This window comes from Phyllopteryx taeniolatus, chromosome 19, assembly GCF_024500385.1.
Source record: "Phyllopteryx taeniolatus isolate TA_2022b chromosome 19, UOR_Ptae_1.2, whole genome shotgun sequence".
Classification (NCBI taxonomy): Eukaryota; Metazoa; Chordata; class Actinopteri; order Syngnathiformes; family Syngnathidae; genus Phyllopteryx; species Phyllopteryx taeniolatus.
Window position 1 is genome coordinate 8889312 of NC_084520.1, and position 16876 is coordinate 8906187.

General features: G+C 43.9%; 1 protein-coding gene across 1 annotated transcript in view; it reads right to left on the bottom strand.

Moving 5' to 3' along the window:
* The window catches only part of tekt3 (tektin 3), a 10231-nt gene extending 7951 nt beyond the window's left edge, over positions 1-2280 (bottom strand). The window contains exons 1-2 of the mRNA XM_061756222.1: positions 1510-2280; positions 34-117 (exon numbers count right to left, since the gene is read on the bottom strand). Coding sequence (XP_061612206.1) covers positions 34-117; positions 1510-2046 — 621 coding nt within the window. The 5' untranslated portion in view covers positions 2047-2280. The remainder of the gene's footprint in view (positions 1-33; positions 118-1509) is intronic.
* Positions 2281-16876: the final 14596 nt, after the last annotated feature.

A 16876-nucleotide genomic window follows, 5' to 3' on the forward strand; every position in this document is an offset into this window, starting at 1 on the left:
GGCTTCATGCCTTTCGTTTCTTGGTGTTTTCACCTTGATCAGGTCCTTCTCGACCTCGTCGTGGACCAGGTCGATGGACATGCGCTTCTCCCGGTGGTACAGACACTCCTGAGAAACCTGGTGAAAAGTTAGCACACCTTGATACCAACGGCTAATGTCCTACTCAGGTATAATACATCAATATTGTACACGATAGCCATAAAATGTTCATTTTGTGAGGCTGACTTTAAGGTGTGTCCAAAGACAGACAAAGATCAGACACCGTAAACAAGGGAGTGCTAGTCTGCTTCAAATAGACGCCAGTTGACAAGTTAGCACATCTTCATGCTAACAGCTAACATCCCATGGATTGCTAATACATCAATATTGTTTCCGGTAGACATAAAATATTGATGCAGTTTGAACGTCATCTCAATTCCGGATGCTTACACGTCTTAATTCAGGTGGACACGTGTTGACAAGTTGGTGCAGCTCCATGCTAAGGGCTAACATCCCATGTCGCACTAATGGGAACGTTCGCTGTGTCGTCACCAAATGGTCACATGGTGTGTGGGTTGACAAAATGGCTGTCTAATTCAATGGCAGACTTCAAGTCAACAGGTTATTCACGCTTATTTTCGTTAATTAATAATGATAGTGTCATGTTGCATTATCGGCTGTACATACAGATTTGACTGAAGACTGATTCTAAGCGATTTTACAGCATCACAAAGGAACCTGAAGCTCATTGAAAGCTTCACGTCCAGAAACACGTGCAACCTTCTGACAGACCATGTTTGGTTTTGGCACTTTATATAATGACACAACTTTATATGAGTTTGTTTTGCGATATAATATTACGATATTAGATCTATTGTTCCCCATTTATTCTTACTTTTCATATATGGCACAAAAAGCAATGATTAAAAATGAATCCTACATTAGCTAATAACATGCGTCTCACTGTTAAATACTTGGTGATATTTTACGTGTCATAGTAGGCCTACTATCATATACAGATTAATGGGACGTATTCATAATCAGTGCTTGACATTAACACCCATCAACCTGCCAAATGTAGGTGAATTTCAGCAATGGCGGGTTGCACCGCCACTCCCACTATCCACTTTGGTGATTGAACAGGAAACAGTTCTGTTTGCAAACCCCCCTCCCCCCATTGATGAATGTAATTGGATCTGGAAAAAGTTGATTCAACACCCCCAACGGTGGATCCCTATCCCTCTTGGATACAGTTGACATAACATTTTGATGAAAAGGTAGATGAGTTGATGTTCCGACGACAACTGACGGACAATTTTGGACGCTTATTCCCGGGTAATTAATGTAGACGGCACAACTTGGCTGTGCCTCATTGTCCCCTGTTGTTTAGAGTAAACAAAGAAATAGCGGTGCTTTAAGTAAGCTGCAGTCTCACATTTACCCAGAAAATTGATAAACAAAACCTCGGTCACACGTTCTCATCCCCGAGGCGTCATCCGATCTCCAACCTTATTGGCTGTCGAGACTTACCTGAAGGGGTCGCTCGGTCTCCGCCAAAGCCCTCTCGAGCCGTCTCTTGACCTCGGCCAGCGCCGCTGTCTCTCCCGCCACATTGTCGACCTCGTGGCTCAGCTCCGAACGCCAGAAGGCGATGTCGTTGAGGCGCTCGCCAATGTCCTTGCTGCTGTTCTCCTGCATGCGACGCGTCAGCTGCTCTTTGTCTTGAATCAGTCGCAGCGTGTCGCGCCGCAGCCTCTCGGCACTGTTCCGCGACGCCTCCGACTGGCGGTAGTTGCCCTGGTTGGCCTTGAACCAGTCGTCGGGCGTGTAGCGGGTGCTCAACGTGCTCCGGTTGGACGGGCAGAGCATGGTGTCAGCACGGATGAGATCTGGGATGCCTCGCTGCAAGTCGGGGATGGTGCCACTGTTCTTGTAATAGCTGCTGGTCCTCCACTGGTTAGCGCTGTGGCTGGCGGGCTGCGTGTTGCGGTAGCTGGACGCCATGGTGGAGATGGCAGGCAGGAAGTTGCTGGTCTTGGGTCGAACATATGAGGCTGTCAGCTCCATGCCAGAAGATCTACCTTAAGACATCTTCCTTTAGCATTAAAACTTCAAGCTCCCGCTTCTCCCCGCCACTCACCTGAAAATGAGCTCAAGTCCGCCACAAGGTGACAGCTCATGCATAATACATAGACGTATTCTAAGTGTGCAAGTCGTTCATTGGTCAGGCCAACCAATGGCAGCGTCAAGTGGCCTGTCCAAGATTTCTGTTGACACAATGCTGGTTGCCGCGGGTAACCACTGCCCTCCCCCACGGGTTGCATTCATGCTGAGCAGGTGCTTTTACTTTGTCAATAAAAGAAGCTGAAGAGCCTCCGAGTGTAAAATGACACAACAACGTGGCATTTGAAGAGCTACAATACAACACAATAGAATACAATTCATACTACATACATAATGTACCTAGAGACATATGTACATACATACACACACCATGCTCTACGTCCTGCATGAACACTGGATTTTCTATTGGATCATCAATTGTCAAGTGACATTTTAGGTTACATTTTAATGAGGAAATGGAGAAAAAAGTTTAATAAAATTAGCTAGGCACAGAGCCAGATTGTTGATTATATGTTGTAGAAGGCCAACATCATTAAAAGAAGTAGTTGTTAATTTGTAATTTAAATGACATAGAGGTAATGCTCAAGTTCAATAAAAGTTAGCTGCCAAAAGTGATTTTACGTTGTCACAAACTACCATCATTATTTTTTATTCAACTTTTTAAAAATATAATTGTTTGTTTTTGGTTCTTTTATTCAGTAAAGGCTTATACGTATATTTGATATCATATTTAATCAAATTAGCTTCCCCACAACCTAGGCTAGCCGCATAACCACATTATTAAATTTACATTGTAGAAGGTTACAGTCATTTATTAAATTATCATTTTTGTGTTGGAGTTATGGTCAATGATGGTGTAAGTGGTACACTCACCTGAATTTGGTGCTGGCAGTGTGGTTCAGTTCCCACTTAGTGATGCGAATGGTCGTTTGTCTCTACATGTTTGCTGAGATTGACTTGTGACCAGTCCAGGGTGTAGTCGGCATTTTGCCCGACATCAGCTGGGACAGGCTCCAACTCACAGGAAATGCAGAAATGTTATTTAAAAAAATAATGACCACAAGTTAGGCTAGGCATGCCAGATTGATTTGGCGTTGTAGAAGACTAAGATCTTTTTTTTATTATTACATTTTTTTTGTTTTTAAGTTAAAATTGATAAGGTAAATGCACATATTTAACCTTTTATATTTAATCAAATTATTACTGCAAGTTACACTAGCACATAGCTACAGTAGATAATTGATTTTACATCCTAAAAGGGTATTGTTTTTTTTTTTTTATCATTTTAGTTGTGATTTATTGAGGAAATGCTAGTACTTATCATTATTTCGTTAGTTACATTAAATGTTATGAAGGAAATGGTTAAATGTAACAAAAATAAGCTCCCACAAGCTAGACTAGGTGGGTAGCTAGATTGATTGATGTTCAATGATGCTGATTTGATGTTGCCGAAAGCTACCGTTACTTTATAAAATGAAGTTTTTTGTTAATTACATTTTTTTTTTTTTTGAAAATGATAGTATTTAATTATATATTTAAATCAAATTAGTTACCACAAGCTAGGCTAGGTGCATAGCGAAATTGTTGATTTGTCATCGTAGAAGACAACTGTCATTTAAAAAAATGCTGTGATAATGAGCAATCTGAGCTGGCAAGCAAAGCGCCGAGCTGTCAGTTTGGATTACACTCACCTGTTGAATAATTGATGTATGTGGCAGGAAGAGAACACACAATCGTAATTTGTGTTGAGTTACATACCCGTTCTGGAAATGAGGATCGTTTACACCAACATCTTCTCGAGAGCTTTCGAAACACACACAGTAGAAAAAAAATACATCCGTAAAGTACATATAGAGATCGAAAATGTTGCACTAGGGGCTAATGCACCCGTGCCCTGGGAAACCCAGAAGGGGGTGACCATCGCTTCTTTCGTTTCCAACACGTATTTGTACTACGCAGTAGTGGTTTTCTTGACGCTCCCTTTCCTTTTTCTGCCATTTAAGAATTAAGAATGAACAATGATGTTTGAATGTACAGTATTTGGCTATTACATCATTTTGCAAATATAATCTGCTGGTTTAATGGTTAATACTATGAAGTCCTGTACTGTACAGTTGTGTATAATACGATGTAGTCCTTTCCTTTTGAACTCAATTTCCCCGATTTAACTACTCTTGACTGTTGTTAATTGATTAGCATTTGTTATACGTTGATAAAAGATAGAGCTGTGAAAGCAGTGGGAAATTGAAACAGCTGTCACAAGCAACAAATGTGCCACCACTAGGAAAATCCATTGGAAAATTGTATTTTTCTCTTTATAAAACCTGCGAACCAAATGTTGGTTTTCGCGCAAGCAAGCTTGTTTTGATTGGGGGCACATCTGTTTTTTTAAGTGGGTGGGTTAGGCATGTTGTAAAACAATCCAGAAGTTGACCATTTTGTTTTCAGGCAGTCATTCTGAGCTCATCTTCGCACCTTTGGTCAAGCATCCATTATCGTAAACATTGTGTCTGGTATTTAGAATGGAATGAAAAGTCTCAGAATCACTTAACATGGTGAGGTGAAAGAGACCCCCCAACACACACACACACACGCCTGTCCCACTCTGACCTTACTGGCTATAAATACAGCCTTTTCCAAAGAAAGCAGTAAAAAGCCAGCCTTCCATGAAATTCCTCCTGTGAGTGGAAAAGAAGTTGGTGAACGTAAGGAAGGTGTTACAGCTGTGTGTATTCTGCAACCAACGCAGGTCCTGGCAAATGTTTAGCATGCTATGTGGCTCCCGGCAGGGACGGGGTCCGTGGTTTTCTCGAATAGCATCCAAAACAAAAAGTTCCAAATTCGAATTGAGACGCTTCAATTCCTCCCTGTGAATTGACACAGCTACACTAGCGGAGTTAGCACCTTGATCCCCATTTTGAAAATTCCCGGTGCAACTAGCTGGCTAACCATAGCAGAAAACGTGCAAATTTTTTCTGAGCAGGAGATTGGAAGATTGCGATTCTTTTTTTGGTGGGAATGGTACGAGTATGTTCAAGTAGCGTGTGGATTGTAAAACCCAAAGACGATAACTAGGGTGTAGTCAAGTTTATTTGTATAGCCCATAATCACATAAGAGTGTCAAAGGGCTACGCAGGCCCACAGTTGACAAAGATCGAAGATATCCCCTGATGTAAACCCCTCAACCAGGCAAGGAAATACTTAAAATCTCATTTGGAGAAAAAAGAAGAAACGTTGAGCTGGGACCACAGATGGAGGGGTTCCCCCTTCCGGGCTGTAATGGATGCAAAGTGGGCAGCATTCATCTCATAGTGTAGGGCTGTACAATGTTAGTTAAACCAGCATAAGAGTCTAAAGCTATGTTATTTCTTCATTGCTAACCAGCAGGGCTTGCAGAGCATGAATGCTGGCACACTGCTACAGCAAGTGAGTAAATAAATAAATGTCACGGAGTCATACGTTAGCGTCTGGACAGTACCTCCCCCCCCCCCCCCCCCCCATTCAATCCCCCCTCGATGCCGCGCATGGTTGCGGCCTCTCCTCCGCTCTGCTGCGCTCGACACAGTGCCTCCGATGGAATGTGATGACCACGGAGCGGACAAAGCCCACTATTCATGGCCCCTCAGCCCACTCTGGACGACCACAACTGGGAGCCTTGATTTCATAGTTGGGAGGGGGCTAGGATGGGGATGGGGGGGGACAGGGGAGGCTTGTGTCCGCCCCGGTGTAACTCATTCTGTAGCATCAAATACATGGTTGAAATTGTTTAAGGCAACTGGAAGGACTTTTTAAACAACAAGGTTGTCCGTCTACTTCCTGTCTCAGTATCCGGTGCGGAAACACAATAGAGTCTGTGCTGTTGCCGTGCGACCACTTATAAACATGTTGGTGGCTGCTCTGCTGTATTGCCATGCGACATCTACACTCTTGTTGGGTGTCATTAACACGCCTACGGTCGCACATACAGTACATGCGGATACAAAACAGTGTGGATGTTTCAGAGGAAACATGAAAAGCATACCACATCTGTCGGGGGCTTGCAAAGGTCATGTTTTGAGAATGTCTTTTATTATTATTTTTCCTGGCATAGCAACAAACTTAGGCGGCATGCTCCTTCAAAACAGCATTGCAAAAACTGAAGAGCTTTGCAATTTAGCATTAGCCATCTGTTGCGTATATCCATCCATCCAGCCATCCATTTTCTGAACCACTTGCGGTTTGTTCAAATTTGGCAGCAATGGGATGAACACCCAAAGAGGCGACTGAAACACTACAAATAGTTGAATTGGCCAAAAGGAGTTATTGGAGCTCCGGTTTCATGGCGAAGCATCAAACATACAGTAGTATGCAGCATACTCTGTCCAAACGCCGTAGCGAAAGCTCAAAAGCTTTACAATTTACTGTCACCAATCCCTCTAGTATACTTGTTTCAAACTTGGTAGCGTTTGAATGAACAGCCTTGGAGAAGTCAGAAAAAGTGAGCTATTCGATCTTCAGTTGCAAAGCAGCACTACGCTGTGCCCACAAGAACGAACACTCGAATGCTTCACAATTTAGCGTTCCTGTTTTCGCTCAAAATTTGGTTCTAATTTTTTAATGATCTGATGAAAGCTCCAAGAGCAGTCTGAAGGACTACAACCAGTTTAAAATGGTTGAAATCGGCTCAAAATGGTTGCCACAAAGCAAAATGGACAACTTCATCTTTGTATGACAACATGGGTTCCCTGGATTTTTTTGTGCATCCTTTCATGCAAGATGTACCCACTCAATTTCGAGACAATTTTGAGTTTAGGGGAATATTAAAGCTACAAAATGGAGGTTTCCTTTCCTCTGACTTCTTTGGGCGTCAGGAAACGGGTTTTGGGGAGTTTAAGACGTTTGTTGGGAAGTTAAAGCTACACAATAGAGGATTCAGCCCTTGTCCAAGTTCTGTTCCTCAAGTCCAGCTGTGCAGCCTCTGCCGTGCACTCACCGATAGAAACATCTTTGTGCAGAGAGGACATTGGCCTCAAGCAACTATAAAACGCACACTGAGGCAACAGCGGCAGCCAGCGGAACGCTCCAGCAGGTGATTAAAGGCGGTGAGAAACAAAAAACGAAGTGAAAGATTTAGGATGGAGGGGATTCTCCTCAGAGATCGACCAGTCGCCGCGCAACCGCTGGCGCTAACTCGATGAGTGCAAACTGCAGTAGGGGGGTCTCTATGAGAATGCCATCCCTCTGAGTTAGTCAAACACGACTGGTCGCACTTCTTCACTCTCACACAAAGTATGGCCCGCAGGCCACATACGGCTCCCTTCATTCTTTAATCTAGCCCTCTGATCATTTACATTATTACGAATTCTATTCTTTGTTTTTAATTCATTTGGCTCATTATATAATTGGTTAATTTATTGTAAATAATAAAAGACAAATATTAGTAAAATAATTTTTCAAAAACATTTTGCATTTCTTATACATTTTGTTAAATTAAATATTTAATTTGTAACTAATAAATTAGGAAAATAAAGCATGATTTTTTACATTAATTTATTACATTAAATAATTTGTTCATTTTTAAAAATTACAAAATATTATAATAGTAAACATAAGTGAATCATGATCCAACAAAAACAAAGAAGAAGAAACAGCAACAACCGGGAAACATGTCTGAGGTTGAGGTCGATGTCTGAGGTTCGATGTCTGAGGTTGAGGTCGTATGCATGAGATCTGGCCGGAGTTCTTAAAGGCTCTGGATGTTGTTGGCTTGTCTTGGTTGACACGCATCTGCAACATTGCATGGACATCAGGGACAGTGGCTCCGGATTGACAGACCGGGGTGGTGGTCCCTCTTTTTAAAAAGGGGTTCCAACTACAAGGGGAGCACACTTCTCAGCCTCTCTGGTAACATATATTCAGGTGGAGCAGTGTGGCTTTCATTCTGGGTATGGAACAGTGGACCAGCTCTACACCCTCAGCAGACTACTGAGGATCCTGGGTCCAGCAGTGCTCTGGGGGTATAGAGTACCAGACCCCCTGATACGGGCTTTTCGGTTCCTGTATGGCTGGTTTGGTCCACATTGCTGGCAGTAGGTTGGATTCGTTTCTGGTGAAGGTTGGACTCTGCCAAGGCTGCCCTTTGTCACAGATTCTGTTCATAACCTTTATGGACAGAACTTCTAGGTGCAACGGAGGTGTTGAGGGGGTCCAGTTTAGTGGCATCAATATTATGTCTGCTTTATGCAAATGATGTTGTTCTGTTGGCTTCAGCTGAGTATGAAGCAGTTGGGATGAGAATCAGCACCTCCAAATCTGGGACCATGGTCCTCAGTCAGAAAACCGACTTTTCAGGTCGTAAACGAGATCCTGTCCCAAGTGGAGGTGTTCAAGTATCTTGGGGTCTTGTTGAATGTGAGAAGAATGGAGGGGGAGCCCTGGATTGGTCCAGCGTCTGCAGTCATCATTCTGCATCGGTCTGTCGAGGTGAAGAAGGACCTGAGTCGGGAGGGGCTCTGCGTAGAGCCGCGGATTCTCTGCATCTGGAGGAGCCAGATGAGGTGACGCGGGCATCTGGTTCGGACTCCTCCGGGACACCTCCCTGTTGAGGTGTTCTGCGCACGTCCCACCTAAAGGAAGGCTCGGGGATGACCCAGGACACGCTTGGAGAGACTGTCTCCCAGCTGGCCTGGGAACGCCTCGGGATCTACCTTAAGAGTTGAACAAAGTGACTGGAGAGAGGGAAGTCTGGGATTCCATGCTTAAGTTGCAGCCTCCTTGACCTGACCTCAGATAAGCGGAAGAAAATGGATGGATGGGTGGCTGGATGGATGGATGCATGGACGAATGGATGGATGGATTGAATCTATTTATTAAATAAAAATAAAACTAATTGTAAACAAAAACATGAATAAAATTGAAAATAAAAATAATCCAAATAAAAACAAAAGCATCAGTATTTGCTTTTTTTTTTTAAATTAACAACATTGCTATGAAAATGGGAGGGGGATGTCAATGTCTATATTATTGCTAATATGGAACATAGTTAATTTTTTTAAGTGCAGACTGTAACCCTAAAGGGTGATAAACCATGAAAAGGTGAACGTTTGCTCGCAGTGTTTGCCCGTAACCTGACTCCGCGGTAAAACGCTATAGCTTGGTGAAAATTAATCTAGCTACCCATGTTAGACTATCTTCTGCCATCTTAAAATAACATTAAAAAGGGATTTGTCAATTCATGTCGATCAAGGAAATCTAGTCAAATGCCTATCGACTCACTGTCCATTGGGATGGTTTCTAAAAGAGAGGAACCTGAGCCCTGCGAGCTACGTCCGACACGTAAACCCGCCACAAACAGCTGCTCCCAATGCATTCCTGCCAGCCTTGCGCGCAATCTGTGTGCGCGCTGCAAAAGGCCAAAGTGCTCGCTGGAAGGTGTCGGATGCGCCGCCAAGCATGCGAGACACGCCCTGCTGCCATTTAGTGACTTCTGATCGGACACCCAAATAGACACGTTTGAGTGCCAACATGGTCCGTGTCTGCTAAATTCCGTCGTCCCAAACAAAAGCGAGAGGGGCGGGAGATTCAGATGTACCACTTCTGCACGAGGCGGAGGAGAGGCATTTAAAACCAAGGCCTTTTTGTTTCTCGAGGCATTTTCCAACCCCTGCGCCTGAACCTCCCCCACCGAGAGCATGCCGGCCGCCCCGCACAATCCCTCAAATTGTCCTCACGCTTCCCAAATTTGGGACCCAAGTAGAACGAGACCTTTGTCAAAGTGTGACCCAGCCGTGTACATGGTCTGTTTGCTGGATGAAGGGTGCACTTGATTACAAAACAGTGGCTCACCCCACCCCCAAACCCTAAACAACATCTATTCAGTCTACAACACAGTGGACTAGTAGTTAGCTCATCTGCCTCACAGTTTTGAGGTAGTACTTTGTTTGAATTTCGAGTCTGACCTCTGTGTGGAATTTGCATGTTCTCCCTGTCCCATTTTCCAAAAGCATGCATGTTAAGGTGTGTGTTTATATGTGCCCTGTGATTGGCTGGCAACCACTCCAGGGTGTACCCCACCTCTCATTGAAAGTCAGTTGGGATAGGCTCCAGCTCACCCACGGCCCCTAAAGCATGTTAGGCTAAGACTGAATTTTTCATAGGTGTGAATGTGAGTTTGAATTAATTGTGTTTATGTGGCCTGCGATTGGCCGGTGACCATTCCATGATGTACCCCGCCCCTCGTCCAATGTGTGATAGGTTCCAACTCACCCGAGACCCCAGTTAGGACAAGCGCTATTGAAAATGGAGTTATTCAATCTGCCATACGTTCGTTGTGTGTCAGGTGCGTGAGCCACGTGAGAGGTGCCAACAGCAATGTGTGTGTGTGTTTGTGTGTGTGCGTGCGTGCGTGCGTGTGTGTGTGCGTGCGTGGGAGAGAGACGGCCCACAGCAGCTGGGAATGCACGTTGACCTCAAAGCAACTCGGCCAAGGTCAGAGAAAATCTGAGAGGCACGATCCCAGCGGCCACCGCCAAACCAGCAGAACCCCGTGCAGTGACCCGGGCATGATGTCATCAACTTCCAGGGAAGCCCCGCAGCTAAATGTCAGGAAATGTGACATATCCCAGCCGACGTCACTCTGGGGAAAAGATGGTTTGTCGTCTGCCAGCTTCACTCGTTTCGGAGGGCGACCACCCAAAGACCCGCGGTCACGTGGCCGATCCCAACCCGACTTGGAATCGTTTTGCTGTTCCAGCGCCAGCCCGCCAATCACAGGCGCGTCCCGGCGGCTCTCCACGAGCATGTAAACTCACCAGCCGAAACATTAGGTACGCTATAGCAAAAGCGACCAGGAACAGAAGTCAGCCAAGACTCGGCTATCCTAATTTGGATTACGTTCGTGGAGAAATTAAGGAATTCAAAAAGACATGTGGGTCTGCACCTTCATCCAGAGTTGCAGCACAATTGGCCAAAGTCCCACTTTAATCCAAATAAAAAATTGTGACTACATTTTTATGATTGATTGAAAGCCTCACAGTGTGATACACCACTGCAAACTAGCACCACAGCGATGATGATAATAAACATTTAGAGCAGTTGCGCATGCTGTACACTCTTCAGATTGGTGGCACCAAGAGGGGAAACGCTTGCAATTACAAGTCATTTTATAGATAATACATCATGTCAGACACATTTTTACGAGCTCATTTATTCCGCCGCTTCAGGCGAGTCGCCACCATGTTTGTACTTATTGTCCCGCCAGTGGCACAAGCACGGCTCTGTGAGCTCGTCCACCTCGCATTGACGGTGGGGGCGGAATGGATCGTTTGGCTGCCGTCATATCTGAAGACGGGGGGGGCTGTCGAGAGGGGCTGCCGGTAGGGCGTTGGTAGAAAATGTGCCGAGGAAGTCATAGGACGACGGGATGAAATGGGAGCTCCCCGACACCCCCTGTAGTTCACAGGTGGAAAGTGTTCCACTGTGTTTGCTGCTGTGCGACAAAGGCCGACATTGTCTGGTCACGTGAAACGTTTTCAAGCGGGCGCCATTACCTTTTTACGACATCTTCTGTTGAGCCAAAGTCACCGGTGGGAGGACTTCTTATGAAACGATTGTCTTCTGGTCTGAGGAGGTTTGGAAACGCGGAATTTACGACACTGACGTCTGTCGTAGCGTCGGGGTTACGAGGTTGACGCCCCTCCGTCGATGTAGCTCGCTTACCTCTGTGGCCTCGGGGTATTACCGAGCAGACGTCGCTTTAAGAACTCAACATATGGTAGCACACAGGGGTCAGGAATTTAAAGTAGGGTTTCGAGTCTAAGGTAGAGTTTTAAATGAGAGTTTCAGGCCTAGGTTATAGTTTCGAAAACGAGGTTTATTTCAAGGCTAGGATACAGTTTCAAAAACAAGATTTAGGGTTTCTGGAATGGGTTAGACCACAGGTGTCAAACTCAAGGCCCGGGGGCCAAATCCGGCCCGCCACATCATTTTATGTGGCCCGCGAAAACAAATAATTTGCGTCAACTTCCATGATTCTTGCTAAAATCTCTACCAAAATTTGAAATAGTCATATGTTCTAAATAATGACGTCAGCTGTATGGCAAGGATTTTTTTTCTTTACCAAAGCCCTTTTTTACAGTAAATTGATAGGGGTGGGTGGATTTAACAGTAACCCCGTTTAACGTTAAAGGGCGATGGAATCCAATGCCCTATCTCGCAACATCTTTTGTATTTCACGAGAACCAATTGCACGTCAAACATTTAACGAGTAAACATCAATGCACCCTAAATCGGATGTTGGGTCATAAAATTAAACGAGATAAACAAAGCAATTTTATACATCACTAAATGTATACTACTCATTCTAGTCATGTGAAAATAGATATACATATAATGTGTTCATTTTCATTACTTCACATCCTTTTCAAGGGGACTTAGCAGCAGTGGGGCTTCCTCCTGCATCGACCACGCGCCACTGAATACTATGATGAGGCGAAACGTTTCAGAGTCATAATGGCCCTCTGAGGGAAACCGTACCAACAGTGTGGCCCACGGGAAAAATGAGTTTGACACCCTTGGGTTAGACTTTCAAAATAAGGGTTAGGGTTTGAAATAAAAATGTCAAACAAGGGTTATGGTTTCAAAATAGGGCTTTAAGCCAGGGTTAACGCTTCATTTTAGCTAGAGCTGTGTGTTATAGCGATATACAGTATATTGTAGATCCGATATAAAACTTCTACCGTACAATATAACTTATCGGTGTTTTTTTTTTTCACGGACTGTCGACATACATTAATCAATATCAAAAGACAGGAAGGGATGCTTGCACCGGATTTAGCTAATTTCCAAACGTAGTCCATCAATCCTTAAATTTCCCTTGTCGCTACTGTACTGAGGGAATCCTGTCTTCTCCTTTTTTTCCATTATGTATTATGCTTGCCCCGAGCAGGATTTCAGTTTGCATTCACTTCATTGACAGCTCAGCACACAGAACCAACATGGCATCCATCTATCTACTTGTAAAAAGTATCCATCCACACGACTATATTCTTCTTCATCTGTTATCTGCATCTCTTATTGACGTACTTTTACATGGTGCCCCTAATGTTCAGACTTCATCGCACATTTCAAGCCAGGGTTAACGTTTGAAGTTTCAAGCTAGTGTTAGGGTTTCAAACAAGGGTGAGTGTGTTTAATTAGGGTTTTGAGGTTCACGATTTTAAGACCTGGTCTGTCAAATAAGGGTTGCAAGCCAGGGTCAAGGTTTCAATCAATCTAGTGTTATGGTGCTAAGTTAGTGCTTCAAGCCAGGGGGAATGTTTGTAATGAGGGTTTTAAGATAGGGTTACGGTTAGAAAGTAGGCTTTCGAGACTATGTTAGCGTGTCAAATTTGGGTTTTAAAGTATGGTATAAAGCCAGGGTTAGGCTTTTAAGTTATTAGATTTGAAGCCAGTGTTGGTATTTCAAAGAAGAATGAGGATGTCTAATTAGAGGTTTAACCCAGGTTTAGCATTTCAAGCAAGAGTCAACATGTCTAATTAGGGATTTCAATTTAGGTTTTAAGATGACCCCACCGATACAGTGTATATATATTGTTTTACAATGATAATCCACGATATTTATAATTTCATTTGTTCCTGTGGCTAGAAAACAAAGTGTGGCGAATCTTTTTTGTCGGCGAAAGGGGCAATGGATTATTCCCAACAGCGTTTCAAAATAGCAACAATCTCCTTTATTATCGCCCATTTCCTGTCTTTGTGACAATCCGCTTTTTGATTTGCAATTGCACCATGATTTTTACGGTTCAGTGAAAAAAAAAAATAATACAGTGCCGTATATACTGTACGTGGAGCCTCAAAACCTGACACGGGGTGGCGGTTTTTCTGTTGCAACGCGTCGGTAGATGTGCGGTTCTCAATCTCTTGGTGTGCTGCGACGACTCGCCAAAACTGTAATTCCACTTCGCTCGCGTTTGAAGGGCATTTAGGCAGAGTACACATTGTCGCTCTGAAGCGTCTGTGACACTTCTTGGATCAACATGGCGGCCGCACCCCGCCTAGTCTTTGAGGCCCGCAGTTCAAAGTTCAAGGTGTTGTCGCTCGTTGGGAGGAATGTGTGAAAGTGGCGTTAGCATTAGCGTTAGCAAAGGAATGCCGCTGCTCTTTTCGTCCGCTCGCTTGTGCCAACACTCCGAGCATCCCAAGCATGTTGGGTGGGGTGCGCTTGCACTTTATAAATACCCCCCCCCCCCCCCCCCCCCCCACCTTCCTTGAGACATGTTTGACATCCACTGTGTGCGCGCGCTTGTGTGCCGATGTCTCATGTCTCAGTGTGCCTGTGTTGTTGTTGTTTGTTTTTGCCGCCATTGCATTCCAGCTGTGATAATACGAGCACGAGTCACACGACTGCTCTACAAATATCTAGTCCAAGAATCTGTGCATGTCTCATTTGTTTGTTTGCACTTTATATACTGCACAGAAAGGAAATATATTTGCTTTCCAGCAGTCTCGGTGTTAACTGTAGTCAGCGGCAGTGCTGGCTTTGATCGTGCCCTGTACGATGCCTCGCGATGGCAGATACTGTAGTTTCCACAAGTGGCTGACCATCGTTCACTAGTTTTGCTTTTACTACAAATACAAGATATTTAATGTTCAAACTCATAAACTTTGTTGTTTTGTTTAGTTGTTTTTTTTGCATATATTCACTCATTTTGAATTTTATGGCTGCAACACGTCCCAAAAACTGGGACGGGGTCATGTTTACTACTGTGCCACCTTACTTTTTCTCTTAACAACACTCAGTAAGCGTTTGGGAACTGAGGACACTAATTGTTGAAGCTTTGTAGGTGGAATTCTTTCCCATTCTTGCTGGATGTACAACTTCAGTGACTCAACAGTTGTCATATTTTGAGCTTGGTAAGGCGCCACATATTTTCATTGTACTTAACATGCATGTTTTGAGGATGTGGAAAGAAGCCAGAACTCCCACAGAGGCACAGTACATCATACACCAGGAAGATGTGCTTCGCCCTGGTCTACTCTGTGTGACCTTTACAATGAGATTTTTTTTCTTGTTTTATGTGGTGTCGGTGCAGGCATATTCGCCCTAACGGTATAATGATCGGACATCATGAGTCGATGCAGATTTGTTCTTGAACTGTCAAGGGTTCAAAAGCGCAACTTTTGAGGGTACCACACGAGTGATCAGACCCACTAAAAGTCCAATGAGTAGCATTGGTTGTGTTACTTTGGACATAAAGCGTAAGCGTATTCTTGTTCATGGTGTCTTTTTGGCGCAATGGTAAATTCCTCTTGATGGGCGAGGTTTTGAGTGACTGTGTCGTGACTGTTTCCACCCAACGTGAGGTCACAGAGTTCTGACACAGCCCATCCCGTCAGGCGCCATTTCCTGCTGTCAGCGGACAAGGGCCCTTTTCCTTCCTCCGAGAGGCCAGTGAATGAAAAAGTTTGGGTGGGGTTGGACATCGTCATAAGGACGGACACGTCACTGTACGCCATCGTTCGCCTTGTCTTAATTTCAAGCCTCATATGGGCTTTTTTTTTTTTTTTTTTTTTTAAAGACAAATGACATGTATGAGGAATTAAAAAAGAAAAAATGTATATTCTGCGATAGGCTGGCGATCAGTCATGTCAGTCAGCTCACCTGCAACCCTAGTGAGGTCAAGCAGTATAGAAAATGGAAGGATGGACAACGTGATGTATCATAAAGTTTCTTAAAAATTTATAGAATTGTAAGGCTTTTTTTTTTAAAGTCATGCTGTAAATAAAGTAAGGCTTTTTTAAATAAAAAAAAAAAACAATAAAAAATGACAGTGTAATAAGGCATGTATGGTAAGAATAAAAATGACAGCACATATTGGGAGATAAAGCTATGATGTATATAGTAAGGCATTTAAAAAATGGCTTTTATTAAAGATGTATAGATAAGACAACAATGCTGATGTATATTAGGGCCTTTTTAAAAAGACGCATATTAAAGCATTTCAAAGCACTGATGTAAAATAAGACACATATACAACACAACGTATTTTAAGACCTTTTTTTTAAAAAAAATGTTATTAAAAATGACGATGTACATTCAGGCTATATTTTCCATTTCATTTTTGGGTGAGATGTATGGTCGAACGAGCAAGGTTTGTACAAGGAAGATCTGGTGGAGAAGAGATGGAGACTCTGATGTGGGTGGAGCTCTCACTAAATCTAATTGCACGCATAATTGCATAAAAGGCAGAAAGCGGGCGGAGTCTGACGCTCGGATGGATGCAGCCCGTCTTTTCCTTTGTGTGTTTGACGCCACTCGTTGGCCTTAATTGTGATTGCAGCACAGGCACATACTCAGCCACTCTCAGAAATAAATATACGCTTGTATTTTAGAGGGACAACATGCAAACATGCGTTGTATTTGTCTGAGGAAAAAATCTTATGAGAGGCAAGTCATGCCCTTTTTTAAAGAAGGTTTGTTCATTTTTCTGGGGAAGAAGAAGTAATCTAATCCAATATATCCATCCATCCATTTTCTGAGCTGCTTCTCCTCACAAGGGTCGCGGGCGTGCTGAAGCCTATCCCAGCTGTCATCGGGCAGGAGGCGGGGTACACCCTGAACTGGTCGCCAGCCAATCGCAGGGCACAAACAAAAAAAACAACCATTCGCACTCACGGGAAATTTAGAGTTGTCAATCAACCTACCATGCATGTTCTTGGGATGTGGGAGGAAACCGGAGTGCCCGGAGAAAACCCACGCAGGCACGGGGAGAACATGCAAACTCCACACAGGCGG